Below are 24,320 nucleotides of genomic sequence, written 5' to 3'. Positions count from 1 at the left end.
TTGGCTAGTTTATAAAAGCAAGCATTTTTGACGTGCAAGAGAATTGCAGATAATGATGTATTACCTATGCAGTTTTCTCTTTTTTAATTCTAGTAGTATAGCACTGTGCAAGGAGCTGTTCTTCCCCTTTCTAGGGGGAAGAGGGAGAAGATTCTAGGAAGGTAGAGATGCTGACATTTCTGATGATTCATTTTTAAACATTAAAGATTCACTCTAAGGGAGCAACCTCTGGGAGTAAAAGCAGTCAGCAGACAGGATGTGGTGTTTTAAGGGTTGCAATAGGCAAGCAGTTTAAAAAATAATAATATAAAACGCCTAACATCAACAGTTTTGCTCTGAGAACTTAGCTATGCTTTGCACTGCCATGTTCCAAGGCTACTGCAATAAAAGGAAGCATTTTAGTTTTGACTGATATCTTCATTGAGCTACACTGTCTGAGAAGATAGAACAGGTAATGCTGCTCTTGCTTGGAAGGATGACCACTCAGTACCTGAAGCAGATCAGTGGATTAACTGACCACAGCTGGTACTGATGCTGCATCTAAATATATGGCATTGAATCAGCAAGTTTGCAGATGACACCAAGCTGAGCAGTGCAGTCAATTCATTGGAAGGAGGGGAAGCCATCCAGAAGGACCTGGACAGGCTGAAGAAGTGGGCCTATGAAAACCTAATGAGATTCAATAAGTACTTGGGTTGGGGCAATCCCAAGTATTTATATAAACTGGGGGAAGATGTCCTTGAAAGCAGCCCTGGAGAAAAGGACTTGGGGGTCCTGGTGGACAAGAAGCTGGACATGAACCAGCAGTATGCACTTGCAGCCTGGAAGGCCAACTGTGTTCTGGGCTGCATTTAAAAAATGGGTGGCCAGCAGTGAGAGGGAGGTGATTGTCCCCCTCTGCTCAGCTCTTGTAAGGCACCAGCTGGGAGTACTGCGTCCAGGCCTGGGGCCCCCAGTACAGGAAGGACGTGGAGCTCTTGGAGAAGGTCCAGAGGAGGGCCACTAAGATGATCGGAGGGCTGGAGCAGCTCTCCTGTGAGGAAAGATTGAGGGAACTGGGATTGTTTAGCTTGGAGAAGAGAAGGCTCCAGGGAGACCAAATTGTGGCCTTCCAGTACTTGAATGGAGTGTATAAACAGGAGGGGGAATGGCTGTTTATGACGGTGGATAGTGATAGGACAAAGGGGGAATGGTTTTAAACTGAAACAGGGGCTCTAGGTTAGATACTAGGAGGAAGTTTTTCACACAGAGGGTGGTGACCTAAGGAGGCTGTGGATGCCCCATCCCTGGAGGCATTCAAGGCCAGGCTGGATGTGGCTCTAGGCAGCCTGGTCTGGTGGTTGGCCATTCTATGGTATTGAAGTATACGTGCACAGCACTGGGGAGCTGCTGCCTCCCTTTGATTTGTGTATAAATTGTACTTCTCTTTAATACTGCCAACTCAGCAGTAATTTCTAAAATGCCCTGGGCTGACTAAAAATACAACTAGGTTTACTTCCAGACCAGCCTGTGTTCCTGTAGCTGTGCGAAGACAGTAGGAAGAGATTTTTCATTGAGGTGTGGCAACAGCCTATCTGCCATACTCTGCTTCCATCTGCTAGGTACCTGAAAGCATAAGCAACACAGAAGAGTCACCAACCACGGCATGGTACCCCAGGCTGGGGGGAGTTTCCTGGACTGCTAAATGCTGCCACCCCCCAAGTCCCTCCATTTTTCAACAGTATGAAAAATCAAGTGAAAATGTTTTCCTTTTTCGCTAGTCATACACAGTGGTCACCTTGTCTTTCGAGACAATTCTGGGAAGGGATGGGTGAAGCCTGCCTGGGTATACATGCAAGCCGCAGCTTGCAAAGTAGCAAATGAGTTACTTGTTTTGCAACCCTATCAGACTGTTAACCACCAACATCAGTGATGCTTACTGTCTTCAGTCTTTGAGTGTTTCTTCTTTTAATGGTGCTGTTTCTTGGATCAGGATTCAAAGGCTCCTGCTTATAATCCTCAAGCTGAGTGAATGCTGCAGTCTTGTTATTCCGGACCTGAGCTGCAGAACCTGGAGTGTTATTGACAACACAGTTAAAGTGGAATTTGAATTGAATAAATTCCAAGGCTGTTGTTTCTGATGTCTAGCAAAGTGAAAAACACTCAGGCTAGTACTAACAGTAGCACACTTCTTAGTCTGGAAAAAGTGGTTTGTATATGATATTCACACAAGGCAGAACAAAAATTATTTGCAGTGTTTTTGTGTATCAGCTCACCCGAAGCCCTTCTCTTTCATAGTAATGAGAGTATGAACACTTACACCCCCAGTAGTAGATGGGTTAATGAAGCAGGAAATTCTTGCTGCCTCATCGTGTACATCTACTCTCCTTGCAACTCTGGCTTTTGTGGTACTGTTCAAAGTTAGGATGAAAAGATGCAGGAGTGGAGTAGTTTATAATATATTCCCTGGCAAATTCTAAATTTCTAAAATTCTTTCAGGCTTCTCAAAAGCAGAGGTGCAGCCACTTAATGCTACCCCTTCAGACAATATGAAAAGAACCCTGAATCAAATGCTGTGGTTGCCATTATGCCTAATATCAACTAGCAGCCTGGTACCTGAGTACAGCTTGGGGTCTATACAGGCAGTTCCTAGAGGTGATTTGCCCCATTAAAAACAAAACAAAACAAAAAACCTTTGCCTTTTCAATCAAAAAGAGCTATTGCAAGTTCTGTAGGACTGAGGACGGTCAGTGTTACTCAGATTAATAGCAAAGGAATAGAACTGTATTACTCAGATAAATACAAAAGACAGATTTTTACATAGAAACCACATACACGTGTGCATTAATTAGTGATACCTCCCTGTGCTTTATTTCTGCAGAATTGGCTCATATAGTGTCTTAGCAGTGTGATAAGGAGCATTTCTCAGTTTTCTCAGGCAGGAATAACTAACATCTTCCCTCCCTGCAGAAGGAAACAATAACTGAATTTGTGGTACTTTATTCTTCACGGCATAGAAATTCACCTTGAAAGCTTGTTGTTGTTGTTCTTATTTATTTATTTGGTGTGGAATTTAGAGATTGCCCATCTGCATGAATTTGTCAAACTGAAGGGCCAGCAGGATTTTGCTACCATGGAGAAAAGCAGCCAGTTCAGGCAGGTAGGAATAAAAATCCTTAATCACTGTTCTAAGGTACTTGAATTATGTAAGCACTGTAAAAAACTAAAACAAAGAAGAAAAGAAACAGCAGAGAAGAACAATTTCTGGTAAAGCTTTAAGTTCCAAATTAAGACAGTTAAGATCAGAAAAATTCTCACTGCTGTTTTGAGCTCCTCTAAAGACACTTAGAATCATAGTCATGCATCTCCTTGAATTACCAGTTTGGCTGCCCCTCATGATGTGTAAGCAAGCTGTTAGAAGACCAGAGCCACTAATGAAGCCAATTTCCTACCACTGGAGATCCTTGGTTTTCTAACTGTCTCCTCCCTTGAATGTAGCCCCACTCAGATTTCCCATGATATTCTTACAGTGCAAAAGATGACGTGAGCTGTGGTTGAAAGCTATTAATGAGGGACTCAGTGTTTCTTGTGCTGCTTGAGCAGCTGCAGTGAAAAAAGGCATGTGGCTTTTGAGTTCCGGCTTTTCCTCAAGAATAGTTTAGGCCTTTCTCTTCCACCTTTACACTTTCGATATGGAGTAGGGCTTCTCTTTCAGAACTTGGCTGAATTTGCCAATTGGTTCAAAGGTTGAGGGATCCAGGAAGGTGGCACATAGCCCATAAGACTTACTGCCCTGAGAAAGCAGGTTGCAACATACAATCTATCTTTACCTGCAGTCACGTTCCTCTGGGAAACTGCAGCTTCCAGGTCATAAACTTGACATGGCAGTTCATCAATGTTCTGGAAGGCCTCCAGGTTTAAGCTGAACTCTTGGGTTAACTGGCTTCTTATCTGAAAGGTGGTAAAAGGATTAATGGCAGCAACAAAAATTCATCATCTAACAACTCTAGCTCACAGCAGGGGCCTAGATTTAAAGGAAGGGATGTTGATGCCCTGTGAGCTCTTGTGAATGAGAGGCCATTGCTTCCATAATTACAGTTTTGCTAAACATATCTGTGAACCCCCTGAAAGCATAATACAACAGAAACAAGGCAAATTGCCACTTTGGTTATTGTTTAATAAGAAGGCATCGCAGGAGGAAAGCAAAAACAATACAGAGAACTTTTCTTACTGCTCTCTGTGTATAGCCCTCCCTCCAATTCCAGGGCAGACTTGTGTGAAAAAAAGCAAGTGCCTTTTGCTCATCTCTCTGGAAGACTGCATAGTTTGATAACAAAATTTAAATATAGAGCTTATTGGTGTCAATGATCGTGTAGGTGCTGCCTGAGGCTGCTGTGTGGTAATAAAACCCTCCCTGCTGCATTGCTGTTGTCCTTTATGCTCTCCTTGAAGCTAATCCAGCTGTTGGCACCTCTATTTTCTTCATGGATTATTTTGTAAGCACAGGAAAACAGTTCAGAGCCCCATCATGGACTGAAAACAAATCTGTGGCCTCATGTCCACAGCCACTACTTTGGCAGAAGTCTTACTGCCATATGATTTTGCTCAGAGAATGTGACAGCAGCATGAGGAATTATTCCCAGCAGAATAGCGTTTGTCATTCTGACTCTCTGCAGAATGAACAGTCAATGCTTTCACCTTGATGCCTCAGGAGACTGAAGACAGAATGCATTTGCTTGGCTTGCAGGAGAGGCATTCAGGTACATTACTAAGTTTTTTCTCTCTAGATCAAGAACACGAGGGCTAGCAGTCTTCAGTGGCTGCAGAGTTGTCAATTAGGAGATTGATTCCACTAATTAAAGTCTAATCAAGTGGTTACCAAACTTTTGTTTTGTAGACTACACTACAAAAGAAACACTGCATTTTTCACAGCAAAAGGATCCACTCTACCAGCTGTGCTATCTCTACAGTTCTTTTTACAGGGGGATACTCTTAAAGTGGACCTTGTTACTCAATTATACTAAATTCAGGATTAGCAACGCAGTAACCAACTTATCAGTACCCAATATATCAGTTTGGTACCATGGCATGAGTTCAGTTAAGACTCGTGCCATTTCTGTGGCCAGACTGAGTTAAAGCTGTCCCCTTCCCCATATGTTCACTTGGTAGTTCAGAATTTGGGAAACATCGGTGTAATGGATGCGAAACGAAGAGGTAAGGGCAGAGAGAGGAAGTCCCCACCAAGATTGCCAGGCTGGCTGGAGACACAGAGCCTTGCCCCTTTGGGCAAACCGTGCTCCTCTAAGGGAGTCAACCCAGCTGTTGAGGGCTGTGCACACATTCCCATTGCACCAGAACCTTACATAAACTCCCAAGTAGTTTATTTCTAAAATAATGGGAATAATAACCACTTTCTAGGGCAAAGATACTGAGCCAAACTCAACAGCAAGGCCCCGAGAAGTACCAGAAGCACAAGATGGCACCCAAGGGTGGAGCATGATGCCAAGCATGGAGCACCCAGCCCAGTGCAAAGGCTCCTAACTACTACTGTAACTATTAACTCCTACCTAACTACTGTAGAATTCAGGTCCAGAGCAGTGGGAGGGCTGCTCTGAAGTGCTGTGAAAGTCACACACTTGACAGGATATGCTTAGATGTGCCCAGACAGTGTTGGAACTGGAGACGTTGCTCCAGTAAGGTTAGTTTCTGTTCTTCGAATGTGTATTTATAATTTACCTGCTGCATAGCTGTTTTGGCCCTTTTTTGTTGAAGTAGTCCTGTTCTAGAAGGCTTTTCAGCTTCCTTCACCAGGCATTTCAGTTTCTGCTCTTTCTCTTCCATCTCTTCAAGCACTTTCTCCATGTTTTGAGCTTTCACCACTCTGAGAATTTGTCTTTTCCTGGCTTCTTGTGTCTTCTGATGTTCCAACAGCATTTGTTTCTACAACATGAGATCATGAACGCTTCAGACTTGGATTGCTTCCCCCAGTTTTCACACATAGCTTTTAGATTTCTTAATGGTGTGACCAGTTCTCAAATGTCATCCCCAGCTGAGCTGAATAAGGAGAGACCCCGTCCCACACGGCTTGGTGTTAAAGAGGATGAAATGTTGTTGACAAATCTGAATTATTGTCAGATCTTACCAAAAGAGTAGAATCAGACCTAAATCCAAAAGAAAATCTGTTTTTCAGGAACAGAGAGTGCAAGAGAAGGGTAAGTGGGAGACGGAATAGTGTGATTACAGCTTGTGAGATCATTGTGATCATTGCTTGTTAGAGAGAAAAGCCTCAAAACAATGTTCGTGTTTTGAACTTGTTCAATTGCAAATAAACAAGAAGGCAGTTGGTTCCAATTTCCTCAGTTTGCTGCAATTTACTTTCTGAAAGCAGCCTCTGGTCTGCATGTGAGACTTGTCTTCAAAAGCAAAGCGTAAACAAGGGAAGGGAGGGAGGTGAAATGAGCACATCTTTTTCGAACATTGCTGTTTATATACTGCATGCAGAGAAAACCAGCAACTGTGGCTGTCTTTCAGGATGTTTCACAACAGGATGCAATGGTATGACAAATCCCAGCTATTAATTCAAGCCTTGCATACAGCCAAGGGCTGTGGAATGAATTTTTACGAATGTTATTCGTAAATACTTTCATTGCTATCTATACCAAGGAAAGAAAACCAGGAAGAAGAGAAAGAAGCAGAAGCTGGAATGGAAGTAAAACTGAAACTGAAACCACAAAAACTGCTGTTAAAAAGGCAGTAAATGCAGTGGATCTTTCAGAAGTAAGTTGACAGCTTGTCAATTCAGAAAACCAATTTACCATTCAAATGCAACCCCATGCCAGTGAAAAACCTGAATGCAAAGTCAGAGCTCAAAGCATTCAGACCCCAAACGTTTTTCACTGGAGATCTCTAAGCTGAACTAAGTCTGGAGGTTCATAGACCAAAAAGTTCACAACTGAGCATCACGTCTGACATTTTAGTAGCTCAGGTTGAAAAGATCTTAAAGATCATGGAGTCCAAGCACAGCCCAACCATCCTACCCCAACTCTGACAGCCCTCCACCAAATCATGGCCTTGAACACCACATCCAAATGGCTTGAAACACAGCCAGGGATGGGGACCCAACCAATCAGTGTAACTCAACTCACATGCCCCAGCATTTACCTTAATTACCCTTCTACCAAAATGAGTGAGTTGGTTTGGCAAAACAGTCTTTTCCAGAAAGGCATCCAACCTTGACTTGAAAGTGTTCAGACATATGATCATTTCTATGATTAATCACGTTTTTAAAACATCATTGCTCATTTCCAATTTTCAGTTTGACATCAACTTCTAGGCACTGCCTCTCATCTACACCTTTCCCTAAGCACCCTTTAGTCTCAGCTATTCTCTCCCTACAAAAGTGTCTATAGAATATAATCAAGTCATCCTTCTTTTAGACAGGCACAATATATAAATTCCTTTGCTAGACTGTTTGCAGTAGCCCCAAAAATCATTTTTTATAATCCTCTTCCACACCTTCTCAATCTTTTCTCATCTTTTTATAGTGCACCCTGGAACCAGAGGCAGTATTGAAATGTGCTCTACACAGATACAAACCCATTTTTAATCTATCTATGCTATTCTGCTTTTTATAAATCAAAAGATTGCAGCATCCATCCTTTCCACTACCACACTACATGGTCATTCATTTGCCTGTTATGATCCCTGCCCTTTCCTGGGCTGCAGTCATCCTGCTCTGTAGAAATCTTGCTTTCCATCTCATTCTTCATCTAGTTACACACTACAATCCTTCTTGGAGAAATATTCAAATTACCAAGCTCTCTGTACGATTCTGTACACTTGCTTTGCCTACATCATTATTCACTAACTGTGAAGCAACAAATTCACTAACATTCCTCCTCAAATATGTCATTGGCAAACTTTATACTCCATAATTTTTATTTATTTCCACACCACTGACTAAAATCTCGAATACTGACAATTCTGCTACCAACTCCACTAGAAATCAGTCAGAAACCATTTTCATTTAATAAAAATAACACATTTCTAGATGTCAAAAAACCTAGCTCTTAATCCATTTAGCATTTTTTATAGGTACTACATAATATATTAAAATTTAAAATACAGAAGGTGTACACTGCTAACCCAACTGTTATAAGATTCTTCTAAATACACATTATATCTCTTGCATTATGCTTATATATCTAGCTTGTAATCTTATCAGGAGAATGAAGTGAGGTTGGTTTGACAAGGCTTATTTTCCATAGCTGTCTTGCCTGGCATTAATCAGGTTGCACGTGAGGGGTGTGCTTTTCAGTTTGTCTGTGAGAAATGAACTGTTCCCCATGCTTGTGGTGGCAGTGATATATCCATGAAGCTATTCAAATGACAAAAAACATGAAATGATTTTTAATGACAGCATCACTGAATGTCTCCTTGAAATCTAATGATGGGGTGCAAGACTAAGAACCTTAAGATTTCTAACTTTTTTTTTCTTCTTGTGGAATGAAATACTGAGCATCTTTTTCCTCTGCTAAAATATATATCCAGCATTATTGACAGCATATGTGCAAATAGTGCCTGCAGCTCTCATTTTGGTGTAGGACTCAAAGTTTTTTTTAGAAATGCTACAGTTTTTCCTAGTTCTACATGCAGTGGTGAAAAGGCTCAAATGAGCCTGTGCTATGAAATACATTTCTAGCTTCAGTAATTGTACTACACATTTGATTTTGAATCCGTTTCTCTCCTAAAATAACAGTATGGAGAATCCTCATTAAAGCAAGTGAGGTGGAGAGGAGAATTCAGTTTGCTATGCTGATGAATCAGGACCCGTTTAATTCAGATACCTGCTTATGCAGCTCTTCCTTTAGCTTGTCATTTTCTGCTTGAGATTTTTCAAGAGCTTTCCTTGCAGACGTGAGCTGACCCTGCAATAAAGTCACCTCTTGTTCTGCCATCATCTTTGCATTAAGACACTCTTTTTTGTTTTGAAGAGCTTCCTGCAGACAGAAAGTACATGATGGGAACAGTTATAAGAGCAGTGATTTTCTCTTCTACATTGTGGTAGATTTCTTAAAAAGTAATATCTAAGAGATTTTTAGTAAAGTAGTATTGTATTGTTCACATTTTCTTCTATCAAGGGCTGATTTTTAATAATAATCTTTCATACAGCACTACTGCATATCTTTACTTGGATTCACAACAATTCAAGCTCTTGTGTGTAAAGAAGCTCAGAGCAAAATTTGATCTTCCTTACGCATTAGAAAGACCTGTCCACCAACTAATCTGTTTACTCCTTCATTGTCTGTAAAGGAAAAATGTGTGTAATGTAGCTTGTTTTCCTTCTAGGCAGGGTCTTTTTGTTTGTTTTAAACACAAACACAAATGTATATTTATATGCACGCTGTTACATCAGGTACAGATTTAATGGCCTGCCCTCTCTGTTTTCCTGCCTGGCAAGAGCCAGGTTCAGCAGCTTCTGCACTTGGAGCAGAGTAAAGGTTCTTAGATCTGCAGGATCACTGCAGAATCAGACACAAGAAAGCTCTGTCTCAGTGAGATGAGCTACTTTATCATTTTAAAAAGACAAACTTCCCCATTTATTTTTCTCAGTTTCAGACTTTTCTTTTAAATAGCTCTTATTTAAATCTACAAGTTTGCAATAATTCAATCCATCTTTGACTGATCTACACTTAATATAAATTAATAAGTCATTCTAATAATTCAGCATCACTGTGATATAGCTGAACTGAACACATACACATCCAGCTTTATTTGACTTTAAAATTAACAAGCATAGAAAAGCCACTTTGCTTTCACTCATTATAAGTCAGCAAATATGATCCTCTCTGCCCTCCATTTATTTGACATGTGTGGCTAATTAACCTACAGGGCAATCAATAACTTGTTTGTTCCATTCTAATCAGCCTCATTTAAAGCAGCGAGGCGCTCTTCTATCCGTCCACCTTCACTTTAGTTTAATTCAGTCATTTTTGTGCTTCATCTCGTATTTCTGTAATTAAATTTACAAAGCTTATGCTGTGCTCTGCTTTGTTTAAGCAGATACCAATTTCAAAAGGAAAAAGAAAAAAAAAAACCAACAAAAAACCTTCAGCACCTCAAAAGCATTTGGCCTCATTCGTTTTCACTTCGTGTCTGCTTGTCTTCTTTTTTGACATGATTTCATCAGTTATGAAATAGCTTATTTTGATAAAGTGTCATAGTTACTCTTCTGAGTCAACAGCAGAATTAGGAATACTGTAGGCTGCTCGCCCTTCCTAGATTCTGTCATGAAGAAGGCATCAGTGATTTGTCTCACGATCTTCACAGCTAAAGACCACCCCTTACATCCACAACTTACAGGGGGAAAAAGAAATCAGCATTTATACATAAATCTTCAGTTACCACCATAGCATATAAGCTCACTGAATAATAAGTCTGACCAATCTGACTATTAACATAGTAGACAATTCAACATGAAACAGAGATGCAACAATAGGAAGTATAACCTTCTCAGCGTTTCTCAGCTTTGCAGAGAGCTGTGCTTTCTGAGTGGTGTGTTTCCAGCAGCTCAGAGTCCTCAGCTTGCACACCAGCTTGCTTAGGCTGATATTTTCATCCTGCAAGAGCTGCAGCTGCTCCTGCTAAAGAAGACATCAGTAAGTGCAGACACCCACAAAGATCACGTTCTCCAATAAGTACACGTGCTTTTGAAGTAAGTACAATTGTGAGAGCATGCGACTATTTGTATTTCATTTTAATTCTCAAGTGTTCAAACTTTGCTATTTGAAACAATGCAGTCTATGGCAATAAACTTCTATTACCGTGTCTCCAGGGAAACAGGAAATGTGAACATTGCCAGAAACTGAGGAACAAATGAAAGAAACATAATCAAAAATAACAAGCAGGTATGTCCCTCAGAAATGAAGCACTGTTAATGATGATAAACACTGTAATTAAGCCAGATGGAGATTCTGGTTCATGCAGTAGCAGTAGCCTGGTTCACCCTAACTACAGTGTACTCATTAAGAACAAAATTAGAGGATTCATGAGAAGTACAGTCATTGGGTTTTGTTTTCTTTGTTTAAAATAGCAGACTTCACTACACAAAAAACCATAGAAGCAAGGGTTGCAGATGACCTCTGGAGGCCCAGGCCCCAGGACACCTGGTTGAACCTCCTGCTGAAAGCAGGACTGTTGATAACACTAAGCCACATCCACTAAGATCTTGTCTAACCACATCCTGAAGAACTGCAGAGGTGGAGCTCTCACAGGCTCCCCATACTGCTGTACCAGCCTCCTAATGAAGGTTTCCTGCTGCCTGCCATGAACCTCTCTCACCACAGCCAATGTCTGCAGCCCATTGTTTACCATCTGCCACTGCCAGGAGTTTGGCTCCAACATATTTGTGGTTTCCTGTAGGTGAAGGCTGCTTCAAGATCACCTCTTTCACCTGACCAAACCAGGTCAGCTCTCTTAACTTCTCCTTGGAGGCAAAGTGCTCCACATTGTGCCACTGGTCAGTTTCTCAAACATCCCTCTCCTACTGCTGCGCTCCTTCAAAGAGCTGTGTGCCAGGTGCCCCCTTGTCAGTGCTGGGTAGAATAACAACACCCAGCTGTCTTCTGGCCATTCTCAATGCACCTGTACCAATGCTTTGGGCTGCGCATCTCCTTTGTAGTTTTTATTGCAAGGCTTTTGTAAATCCACTCCTCACATTTTTCAAGCTGTCTCTGCACTGGAGCTCTACCATCTAGTGTCCACTCACCTTCTTATCCTGTGTGTCTCATATTAGCCTTAGTAGCAGCTGGGCTTTGCCCTTCCTAATTTCATCACTATGGGTCTGAACTCTGAGATATTGTCTTTGTTGCCTGTTCATGCTTTCACTACTTGAGTATCTCTTTTTGCATTTTAGTCCTTTAAGAAAATCCTTGCTATGTCAAATAAGGTCAAGTTTCCATTAATCTCCTTGGTCCACCTGCATAACAGGGCAGCTGATTACAAAATCTTTACAGTTTTCTTTTAAAAATCAACCAGCTTTCCTGGTCACCTTTTTCCCTCATGGCAGTTTCCCAGCAACTTTCCCTGCTTAGCAGTCCTCCAAAAATGTCCCAGTCAGCACTCTTGAAGTTCCAAGTCCTTGTTCTCCACCATAATTTTACAGTCTTCCTCCTGATCCTGAAATCATTTCATAATCACTGCAGCCTCAGATTACACCTATACTTACCACCAGATCTTCTCCATTTGTGAGCAGCAGAAATATGGATTTACCCTGGATAGCTCTTTAGCATTTGCATTTGCATTTAAGATATTATTACTAATGTGGTCTAGGAACTGGCTGTGCTTTTGCAATGCTTTGTTCTACTTCCAGTAGACTTCCAGATGGATAAAACCTTCAGGAAGACCAAGGTCTCAAGCCAAAAACATTCTTCTTAGCTCTTGGTAGACAGGACAACTAATTTCTACTCTTGACCAGGCAGTCTGCAGCAGATTCTCATCACAGTCATTAATCATCACCAGTATTCTTTCTTCCTCTAACCTTGACTTGTAGAATTTCAGTAGTACGTCTCCGTACTCATACAAGATCTCAGTCCAGGGAATGAACTCCTCACACAGAATGTAATTCTTGCCTGCTGACCCTTCTTAAAATGTCCTGTAGCCATCCATGCCCATGCTCCAGCTGTGTGCACCAACTCGCCAAGTTTCTGTGACTCTGCCCACACCACAAATGTTTGTCTGCATGTGAGCTTCCAGCTCTCCTTGTTCACTGCTTCGGCACAAAATACTTTCCACCTGGGAATGTGGAAGTTGCCCTGCAGCCTTCTCAGACATGGACTTCTTCCATTTCCACTAGTTCTTCATTTACTGCTGAGCATACCTATTCCCCAGGCTCAGACAGAGGTTTAAAGCTCTTCTTACTGTGTTGGTATTACATTTTTATCCTGCTTTACAAGCTTCTCTGCTTAAAGAGATCTGCAGGCATATTTGCTTTAGACCGAGGTATTTAGCCATGATCCATTTGATCTGATTTGTATTCACTGACTGACTAACATAATTTCAGTACAAATTGAACTTTGCTGAAGGGAGATATGTTTGACTCTAAAAGGGATTGATTTGGAAATTGTATCCAGGAAATTACTTTCCAGGCTTTAGTTTGTATCTCCCAGAATATCAGTGTTAGGGACACTTTCTCAAAACAAATTTGAATATATATTTGATTTTAAGTAACCCTTAATGGAAAAAAGGATTTTGTTCCCACTTTTTATGTGAACAGCTTGCACAATAGTCAGATCTATTAACACATTTATCTGGCTCACTCTAACGTCCTTTAGTCTTTCCCCCATTCAAAACAGACAATGACAAAAGATGACAAAAACAGTCTGACATATGATGGAATACAAGCTCACATATATACTTGCACAGATGTAAGTTCAACCTCTGATTTTCACCTACATAGAAAGTATGGAGTTAGAGTCAAAGCAGAGTTCCTGTGTTTAAAACCAAATCCAGTTCAAATACATGCTGATACTCAGGATCTAACTCCTGGGTGTAGTCTAAAATTTCTGTATTTGGAGCACAACACCCAGTCAAAGATAACTGATTCATAACATTCCAACAAACTAGTAGCCATTAACAGAGTCTAGTAATGGGCCATGACATCCAAGAGAGAATGCAGTAACGTAAGCCAGCCTAAACAAGTTCAGTCGAGATATTATCCTTGTGTTTATTTACAGGCATATTTGTTTCCTTACTTTAGACAACTGTTCTTCCAAGTCATCATTAGTTTCAGGAGAGCCAAACTTTTTCTTCAGATCAATCATATTGTCAGCTCCTTCCCTTCTCACTTCACTGATGATTTCAAGCACTCGTTGCTCAATGCTAAGTCGATAGACGTCCAACTTTCCCTGCAATCACAAACAGAACCCATTAGAGGCTAAATGCACACATATGGGAAAGCAGTATTCAGAAGATTTCAGAAGTCTCTCAGCTACAACCAGATGGTCTTTCTTGATAATTATTTTCCCCGAGTCAGTGTATCTGAAAGACAGAGCAATACTCTTTTTACATCCAGATGTTGCAAGGAGTGGAGTTTGAATTGTATCATTAGTCACCTTATTGGCAAGCCTGGGAGGTAGGCATTCAAAGGAAGCAGTTGCACTGTGGTGATAAAATAGACATTCTGGTGAGAAATTGACTAACCCTCAGTATTCCTCAAGTCACTAGTGTCTTGACCACAGACACTGATGGGCTTCTGGGCTATGAATCAAAACCCTGGGGATCAGTTACAGGCAGGTGCTTGAAAATATGATGTTAGAATCTGGTAGTTTCTACAGGCAAGAATGGGGTATCATTACTTTTGTAAGTAATAACATATGATACTGCTGGAAAGAAACTTGAATTACTTGTGGACTACCTTGAAAAACAAAGGCATCGTTAGAGTGAGCAATATTATTACACACTGGACATAAAGTTTTCAAGAATAATAATGTAGAACATTACAAACTGAAGTATTATATCCAAAAAGTTCCTACCACGGTAACTAAAAAGAGCTTCCATCACTCTCTCTAATGTGGTACTTGTTCCATTAAAACTATGCCTCCTATCTCGGAATAGGTACAGAATTTTTCTTACCAGACATTTTTACAAGATGTTTCTATGGTATGCAGCAGGTGATAAATGATTCATCCACTCATCCACCTGGCACACCACAGCAATTTATTCCTTTGAGTGCTACACATGCTGGCAAATCGTCAGCAGTGCAAAAAAGATTGGTTGTGTACCCCTTTTATTCTGTACCTACTTTTAGATGGACACATGTCCCAAATAGGTTCCGCACTAATGATTCATATTCATCCCGTACTTCTTTTCTAATCTTCTCTTTGAGACCAGCATTTTCATCCTCCAAGTCAGCGAGCTGGGCTCTGAGAGCAGTTATTTCCATAATCATCCCATGACTCAGCCTGGCAATCTATCACAGCAGAGAAAGTGAATGAGCAAAGCTAAAGATGAACAAATGCCATTGCCTAGGAGTAAACGATTCAGAGCTCTGAATGTGGTCTGTGGTACAGAATTAAGTATCAGAGTGACAATATCTTCTGAGTGGCTAGGTGATAACCTATAACCCAGTGGGTGACTGAAACCCATTGATGCTGTGTAATAATCTCTTACATACATCTCTGTTGGTTTTAAGAGAATTTTGACCATTCGAGACCAATATTTCAAGGGTACAAATGTCATTCATACATACAGTTTCATACTTAACCTTACGAAGTCCGTTTGTGGTAATCAGGAAAGAAAGATGTTCTTAGTAGCAGGTATAAGAACTGACAGGAGGAAATGTGAGTGCAGGAGAGAGGAATAGGAACAGAGAGTAGAGAGCAGGATTAGGGAGCAGGAGAGAGTCTGATTTTGGTAGAAGCTCCTGTGCACAGCTCTGCTCTGCAGGTGAGCCTGACCTCCTGTAGCTAATATCCCCTACCTCTAAAGGGAAAGCCAGAATTGTGACCAGGCTTCATTTGGTAATTTGTGAGGTAATGCACTTATCACAGCACATGTGCCACCTGCTGATAAGCTTGTACATACAGACCATTTAATATGTGATAAAAACTATTATATGTTCTATTTGTTGACATTTGACAATTAACATACTCCCAGAAAGGGCATGCAGGTGAAAACAAATAGGAGGGTGCATGGGAGAACTTAAATAGTTTTAAATGACAGAATTTAAATTTCACTTGGGTGGGTCATAGCTAGATATAAATACTTGTTCATTCCCATACCACTGAACTGCATTTACAATCAAACGAGCAGAGTGGATGAAAGCTAAAAACATTCTTAGCAAGTTACATTATTAAGATAACAAATAGGCACTGTAGCGACAGCCAACAGTACTGTCTGCTTTTAAGGCTGCCTGGCATCTCTGCACGCCAGATCTAAGTAATGAATGCTAATAACTTCACTTTCTCACTGAAATGTTCTGTGTCAGTTTCTTTTTGACTTACAGCAAGCATAACCTAGAGACGTCTGAAAATGAATGTTGGAGAAAATATATGTATTCTGACCCTGCTGAAAAATTCTGGTGATCTTTGTGCAGAGCACTGGTTTTCCTGTTTTTGATGTGTTAGTTTTTTTTGGGGGGGTTGTAGTTTTTTGTTTTGTTTTGTTTTGTTTTTTTGTAAAATTGATGAAAAGTTCATAAAATCCTGAGTTCATAGGGGAAAAAAATGAAATGAAACAAAATTTTAAGAAGTCCACATGGTTCCTTTCTGTTCCCTAGAATTCTTTTTGGCTTTGAAACAGCCTACCATTCCATTACGACTGATTATGGCTGACCCTTTCTCATGATTTCTATCACCTCTACTGAGTATCTGAATGTGTTCTTTCTTGTAGTAGCCCTTAATTGCTGTAGGCCTGTGAGAAAACAACCTGTACTGGGAGCAGGACATCTCTTCTGAGGTTGAAGCACAGTCCAGAAACAGTAGGATCTGCCCAGGGTGGCCAGTGACAAGGGATGAGCTGTCTTGTCCTTGAAGGAAGTGGCAGATGAGAGAGGGAATTGGTGATGGGCTCCAAAAGGGGAGGGGAGGATAGACTCCATTCCCACAGACTCCTGGAAAGTCCTAATGACTTCCCATATCTTTCCACTCAACTCAGATCTTACACTTTTCTCATCTTCTCTCTCACCTCAGCCTCCCCAGACATGCAGACAGGACAATGAAATCAGGGAAGAAGAGGGGTTGCTGACAAAATACTTTAAAGAGAAGAACATGGGGGCAAAAAAAAAAAAAAAAAAAAAACACTGGAAAGAGAATGAGAAAATGGGCCAAAAAATGAATAAGAAACTCAGAGAAGAAGAAATGAAATCTTCTAGTCAGCAATGAGGACAGATGAGAAAATGAACCCAGGAATCCAAAATGCGCATTGCTGTGCAAGAGTCCCCGACACCCAGGCAGTGTTCTCCATACTGCAGGAGACTGTGTTGATGGAACCAAGCCTCCAGCTTAGTTAATAGATTCTATGGGTATTACTGATGCCACAGCATGGCAATTCTGATTTATTGGCTGGATTTACTTCTTAAAAATTCCACCCACACATACCATGTACTAAAAATCCACAGCTGAAGCTGCAAAGTCAACTTGAGAGCAGTTGTGTATGGAACCATAGTGCAGCCTACCTGCCTCCTACACTGCAGTATAGCCTACATGCCTGACACACTGCTATTTCTATCTCACTGCATATGATTGAATCGCACCAGGAAAACGCCTTGTGTAGGAAGAGAGGCTCATCAGTGGAAGTTTAAGTTAAAAGGCTACCAGCTTATCATCCCTTTTGGATATAATGCAGAGAACAGCAGGCTATTGCTACCTTTGCTTCAGGTCATCTTTGTTTCACAGGTCCTTCTGGCATGACTTCTGCCACTGAACACAGAAACAGTGGTTCCAGGGCCCTCCTACTTCTCTTCTCAAAGACTGTCACCGTGTCTTCACATAATGATACTCTGTCCCAAATGGGATCATCAAGTACTAGCTATCAACACACCATAATCACCTACCTGTGTCAGAGACATATCATTTTGGTTGCCACCATCTTCCACAGCATGCAGCTCCTGAAATGATGAACAGAGAGACACAGTGACTATGTCTATACAACAGCACAATTCTGCTTCAGCAAATTCCTAGCCTGACAGCTTGACTTCCATTTTTACTTAGCAACTACTTCCCACCCAAAGAAACCTCCTTCTCCAGTTCTGAAAAGAGAAAAATCAATGCTCTGAGCATACTTGCTCTTTTTGGTAAAGTAGATGGTGTAGCTGCTGGAGGATATTTTCGTAAAACATGGAGTAGGTCTCAAAGTTGCTGCGTTCTCTGGCCATGATGTCACAGCCCAGCACAGTAAGACACTGTTGTAAGTGGTTTCTCTTAAAAGTAACCTAGGAAAGCAATACAGGAAATCTTACAGGTTGCCTGAATCACAAGTTTCTATATACAGCATATGTCAAAATGAAATATGGCCACTTATTGTAAATTAAATACTTCTGTGGTATCAAAATGAAGCAAAAAATATAATTATTCAATGTAGATGTTTTTATGCAATCTAGAACTTCACTGATTTATTTGGAAAACAAATGGGTCAGCTTTTTGACTGGTTCTACCTACAACTGTATAATGTATTTAATTTCCATCTGAAGCTAAAAGAGAATTTTCAGTAGAAAAGTGAATTTTCCAGCTCAAGTGCCCACCGTCCCTTCTCTCAAAAACCCCCATGCATTGTGACTTTTAACCAGAAATGGTCATATTGTCATAAATATTTTCTTTACATTTCCCTGAAAAAAACCCTAAAACTGCCTCCCAACATCTCGCAGGGACCTGTGATTTAGCACTGACCAGGGAAGAAGAGTTTCGGCTGCTGAATCCTTGCATAAAGCTCTGCAATCCTGCACTGCAGTTGTATATCAACCTCCAGCCCTAACTCATCCTGAGATCCGAAATAAAGCTGTCACAAGGCAGCAGGGCAGTACATGAGCTCGCTGCCAACACTGCTATTACAAAACAACATAAGCAGAATAATCAAAAGCTTAATAAATGTGTTTCTCTTTTAGGTCACTGATTGACAAGAGCTTTAATAAACAAAGCTGTAAACACAATTTAATTGTTACTCAGTAAATGCAGAGTATGTACCTCTGTATCTGATCCTTCATAGTTTTCCATCAGCCTTTGAACAAATGTTTCAACTATCTGTGGTCGTACAACAGAGAAATTTTCTTTCATTACTCTGTGTTTCCAGAGCTCTGCGGGAATAGAGGGAGGAAAAAAAGACAAAAAAACAGTGGGTATCATTGTCACAAAATATTGATCCTTCAGTAATCCCTAGGATTTGACACTGGGTACACCGTACAGCTTAGGTTTTCTCAGCTTTGCTAAAATGTTTACAACAAAAAGTAAATGTCACTGCAAACAGATTGCAGAGGCTGTGCTGAGCTGCACTATCAAATTTGTTCTGGTATCAAAGCCAAAATGCTAGTTCATTATGGACCAGTTTTGTCAACAATGACCTGGCCCATAGCTCTGCCTTGGAGTTTTCTGTAAATATTGAGAAAAGAACATGGATTTTGTATGAGATTGAACATTTCTGAACAGTAATTATCACTGCCTGCAATCTCAACCAGTAGCAGGGCATATTTTTTGTCCCTTTTATTTCCACTTTTTCTTTGTTTTACTATACTTGCCTGTGAATATCCATGATATAAGTACAAAGCAAATTCATAACTTACTAAAAGTCTGGCATTTAAATTGCACTGCTACGCCTAAAATATCAACACTATTAAAGAGAAAGGGAGAAGTAATGTCTTATCTGTCTGTTTCAAACTGCTTGCAAACTCAAGAATACGTAGTGTTCAGTGCTTTTTTGCAACACTGTCTTTGTAATGATTATGGTTGAACATTCGTTTATAATGAGGAAGTGAAATCTTCTGTTTAAGGAATCTAAATCTGACAACATTTTCCATCAATTACACCATCCCCGTGGTTCAACTGGTCACTGGCCTCTGCATGGGGATGCAGGGAGCTGAGACCAAAGCCCCTCTCCTATTCACACACAGGAAAACTTTGCTTCAGTATGCACCAGGGCTGCTTTTCCACTCCGAGTCTGTGGTTCTCACGTTTCCCAGCACGGGTGTTTTAACTCTTCTTACCACTAGGGAGGCTGCTCTCTTGCCTGGCTCTTTCAGATATCACTAGAGTCATCTCCTGCTTAATCTTCTTCTGCACATCATGGATCATGTGGATTTCCAGGCTTTCCAGAAGTTTTTGAAGCTGGAATCAGGTTTCATAGAATACAGAATCATTAAGGTTGGAAAAGACCACTAAGATCATCTAGTCCAACCACCAACCCATCCCCACTATGCCTACTATGACCCTCAGCATCACATCTGCATGTCTTGAACACCACCAGGGATGGTGACTCCACCACCTCCCTGGGCAGTTGTCGCAGTGCCTCACCACTTTCTGAGAAGAGATTTTTCTTAATATCCAACCTGAAATAATTTAATACTTAGCTCACACCAGATCTCTTTATAACTCCTCTTGTGAACTATCAAAAGCTACCAAATTAAGCCAAAACAAATCTGCTCTTTCTGTTCTTTCCCAAAATACAGTCGTTTCTGGTACAGTACCAATGTCAATAATTTTTGGGGGTGATTATGTGCCTACCTCTGTGCTACACATGCTTTGGACTGAGGCAGGTTCTCCTGTTCCTGTGGACTGTCCCAGGACTCACACCTCCCTCCACAAGGACAAGGTGCTGCTACAGACTGTACCCAGACATCCACATCTTTCAGACATGAAGATCCAGATCCCATAATATCCTCCATGGTACCCACTGGACTGTAGTGCACCCATTATTAATTCTCCCCTTACCTGATACGCTTTCATTTCAGTTTCTGATACTCCTCTTGGGGGAAGTACATGCTGAGTGCTTGTGACAGGCTCTCTGAAGTCCTCCTCAATGCCCATTTGCCTGGCCATGGCTTTCATGGCTGGGTGCAGAATTTCTGTGCTAGAATCACCAAGACATGGGTATTTCTCACACATTTTTTCTCAAAATGACTGTGTTTACATGTACAATCTTTGGACCTTAGCTTTGCTTTTCCTTCCCTAGCCCATTTTGCTAACCCATGCAAAATATGCAATAGTCCCACTCAACATCCAAGAAGGGCAAGATAATCTCTTCTTTGTGGAACCTGTCTTATTACATAGTTCAGTAATCTCTCCGGGTTTATAATAATGCTAAAAGAAAAGTGAGGGGAAGAAAAAGAGAGTCAAGCAAATAAATCAGGGAGATCTGATCACATGTAAGCACATGGCTATCACTGTCAGGGAAGCAGACCAAAAAACTCCCCCACCTCCTCTGCCTGCAGCCCTTCATTCCCAGTCATGGGTTTGCTAAGTGCTTCCAAGTGCTGAGTGCCAGTGCTGATGTGCCCTTTGCTCTGAGAAGTAGAGAAGCTATTAGCAAGGCACATATACCTCGTTAGATTTTATTACACTTTAATCACACTGCCTTTTAAATCCTTGATGGCAGGACACACAAAGGTTAGCACATCGCTGAGGGAGAGGGAAGTAGGAAGTTCTCATCTGTGCAAGGAGAGGAAAGCACAGTGGGACTTGGGGGTACAGCATGTGCTTTAAAATAGCCCCATTCTCACAGCAGGGAGATCACCTGCTAGGAAGGAGTTGCTACAGCAGCACAGAAACTCCTCCATGCATTTCTTTCTCCATGCTCCCCTGCATGACAGCTGTTTTTCAGCATCTGCACAGATTTCACCCTTACTGTGTATCTTATACTTTCACTTTCTTTTGTGTGGTTTCTGGGGACAAAGCTTTTTAAAAAGCAGTGTTCCATTTTCTACTCCCAGAAGGGCCTCTCATGGAAATCCTCCAGATTTTTGTTCTTGACTTCTCTGAGTTAAGCCAAGAAGGGGGGGTTGGAAGAATTCTGCTAGAATTCATCTAAAACGCTTCCCAATTTTCCATTTATTAAAGCACTGAATTTAACACTGTTTATGAGGCCTGAAATTCAGAGGTAGGTCACACAAGGGGGAAGAAGGCACTTGGAAAGCATCAGCAGAAAACAATCTGAATAGATATAGAAAGAGGGAGAAAAAACAATCATATCAAAACAGGAAAGAAAGGTAGCTCCCAAGCCTTCAGAGAAAAGCAAAAGCACTAGATCAACCAGGAGCAAAAATAAAGATAAAAATTTCAAAAAACACTAGTGAAAGAGAGTGACAGGAGGAAAATGGGTGAAGAAGTCAGAGGTTTCTCTCATTTATCATCTTTTCAGTCACTTTGGAATACTCCTGCATCCTTACCCATATCGCTCACAGAACTCTTTGTAGAGAGGAACTGTATTGATATCCTCAGTCCTCAGCTTGAGCCGGCCCCATTCTGCCTTTAATATTTCCAGTTGTTTCCATAGCACCAGAAAAGACCTTAGCAAGTTACATGATGTAACTGGATCATGATGCCTCAGCAGAAGTTTGCACATCTTTTTGCTGCTCTGCAACCAGTTAGCACTTGGGTGAGTCATCTCTTCTGAGTTCTTCTGAAAGTTACAGGGAAATCTTTTGCCTCAGAAAGCTATGGTATGCTTTTCATGTACCTTTCTTTGCTTAAAAGCATCTCATGCAATGTAAAGTGGAATGAGATATGTGACAAACTCTTCCATATACAGAACTTACAGCTAGTCTGCACATCAGTGTCCTTCAGAGCACAGCAGAGGAAAAAACAGGGACAGTTTTGATTGCAATGAGTACTCCCATACAACAGAAATGGGAATAAAGGTGCACAGAAGTTAAATCCTTTGTTTACTGCTGTTTTCTTCAAGTGAATATCTTCAACAGCAACACTGAGTTATCTCTAAGTAAAAGTATGACTACAGAAATCAAATTCTTAGCTCGGATCTTCAGGAAGTAAACCTTGAAATAACTAAATTTGTCCTCTTCACATGTTTTATCACAAAACCGATCAATGTATCTGCTTTCCATCACAAAGCAGTTTGAATCTCTCCCTACCCACTGAAAAAAAACCTTTGTTCCAGTTCTGGCAAGTGCCCCCAGCTGCATCCCTCATGTACATGTCCACAATACATGACAAGCTCTTCTTTTTTAGACAGTGGCCAGGCTGCTCCTGTCTGCTTGGCAGTAAGTAGTTCTTTCTAAAGAAGGAGTTGGATCTTTTGTGGGCTGTGGGGAGAAGTCATGGCTTTCTCCAGAATTCTGATGATAGCACCAGGTACTCAAAGGGAGACTGTCACCAGCACTTCTCTCATGAACACTCAGGGTTTGTAAGAGAGAACGCTGTTCTTTTGGCCTCTTACCAGGTGGCCAGGACTAGGTAAAGTTATTACAGCATACTTCAGTTCTGTGTCTCTTAAGTTCACAGAGATTTGCTTGTGAAACCTAGAGGGAGGCCTAGACAGAAGGTGCATGACGCCATACAAACTGAATTGCCAGAGGTACCTGCTCACTGTTAGCTAACGAGGCTTGACAATCAGCATGATCATCCACAGCAGAGTCATCGTGGTTCTGCAGGACATCCTCCATTAGAAACTGCATGGCAGCTAGCTCCCCATGAGCAACACTCCGGTCTGCATCATTCAGGTTGCACAGGCATAACTGGAGAGGAAGAGAGAGGCTGTAAAGGTTTATTGCTCAGAGCCCAACAGTAGCAAATCTCAGCTACTGTGATCATGTGTCGTTTTTCTGTGTTATGAGCCCAAATGAAGTTAAAGCTTTTAGCACCATGGTCCTAAAACACATATACATAAAAATTATTTGATTCTTTAGTTCTAGCATAGCAGGAACATGACAATTAGAGGTTCTCTGTCAACATAAAACGCTCTGCTCTGCTTGAAGTAAGATCAAATAAAGTAAATGGTAGAACAGGCTTTTGAATAGAAAAGGGAGATATGTTTTTGGTTCACTTTTACTCTTAAGAAATGAAGATGGGAAATGAGACAGTATTTGTTTGTTTTCCTCTTGCATTGTAGATTGATTTTGGCTTTGTGTCTTTGGACATAAGCACAAGGATGCTGTACCTGCATGTTGTAATTTAAATTAATTGTGTTGTTGACAGTGACTGGAAACAATCCTTCATCCATTAGGAATGTCCTCCAAGGAAAAAGCATGAGTGTCTAAAAGATAAGAGAAGACTGTTCATAGAAAAGAACAACATGTAACTACTTATGAGAGTCCCATATAATATGATCAGGAAAAGGCAAACAGAGGCCAAGCTGCTTGGCAGGTGACACACTGCTTTCATTTTGAAAGTAGACTGTGTATTAGAAAAGAGGCATTTAATATTTCTCCTTGGGAAGGAAGCAGTAAGAGTCATTCTAGAGTGTTCTACTTCTGTCTTCACAGATAGCTCCTAGTTCCCTACATTGTGTCTGTCAATCACTTACTGTTGCTCACATTGCAGAGGCATCAGGACAAGGCTTCCCAAGGAACCTACATCTAATTCATCAGTGATGTTGAGATTTTGCATGCAAGTACAAATGTTGTTTCTCCATTATGCTTTGTTATGTGTCACTGTCACCTAAATCAAGGTGAGAGTGGCAGAAGATTGTATTCCTGTAACTTGCTGTTCAGGAGAGACATTTTTAAAGGTAAAACAGTATTATCAAATAATGGAAAATTAGCAGGATGGGATGAAGATGAGGAAACATGAAGTTAGCATGATGACCCAAAACTGCCTGTTACCTTGGAACATGCTTATATCACCAGCAAGACTCACTTTTATTTCCCTTAGCATTACACCAGCTTTTTTGTCAGTGTCATTCAA

At 41.0% G+C, this 24,320-nt stretch overlaps 1 protein-coding gene across 1 annotated transcript in view; it reads right to left on the bottom strand.

Moving 5' to 3' along the window:
• Positions 1-1,276: 1,276 nt before the first annotated feature.
• Positions 1,277-24,320, bottom strand: part of LOC122194267 — a 71,870-nt gene continuing 48,826 nt past the window's right edge. Inside the window, exons 23-38 of the mRNA XM_042895212.1 lie at positions 23,575-23,670; positions 22,997-23,152; positions 21,848-22,080; positions 20,394-20,532; positions 19,670-19,790; positions 18,657-18,766; positions 17,759-17,908; positions 17,531-17,584; positions 14,780-14,947; positions 13,731-13,883; positions 10,488-10,619; positions 8,826-8,978; positions 5,716-5,919; positions 3,810-3,930; positions 1,920-2,050; positions 1,277-1,605 (exon numbers count right to left, since the gene is read on the bottom strand). Coding sequence (XP_042751146.1) covers positions 1,492-1,605; positions 1,920-2,050; positions 3,810-3,930; positions 5,716-5,919; positions 8,826-8,978; positions 10,488-10,619; positions 13,731-13,883; positions 14,780-14,947; positions 17,531-17,584; positions 17,759-17,908; positions 18,657-18,766; positions 19,670-19,790; positions 20,394-20,532; positions 21,848-22,080; positions 22,997-23,152; positions 23,575-23,670 — 2,235 coding nt within the window. The 3' untranslated portion in view covers positions 1,277-1,491. The remainder of the gene's footprint in view (positions 1,606-1,919; positions 2,051-3,809; positions 3,931-5,715; positions 5,920-8,825; positions 8,979-10,487; positions 10,620-13,730; positions 13,884-14,779; positions 14,948-17,530; positions 17,585-17,758; positions 17,909-18,656; positions 18,767-19,669; positions 19,791-20,393; positions 20,533-21,847; positions 22,081-22,996; positions 23,153-23,574; positions 23,671-24,320) is intronic.

This window comes from Lagopus leucura, unplaced genomic scaffold, assembly GCF_019238085.1.
Source record: "Lagopus leucura isolate 7727_CA_CO unplaced genomic scaffold, USGS_WTPT01 Super-Scaffold_73, whole genome shotgun sequence".
NCBI lineage: Eukaryota > Metazoa > Chordata > Aves > Galliformes > Phasianidae > Lagopus > Lagopus leucura.
This window is presented reverse-complemented; position numbering and strand designations above follow the sequence as displayed.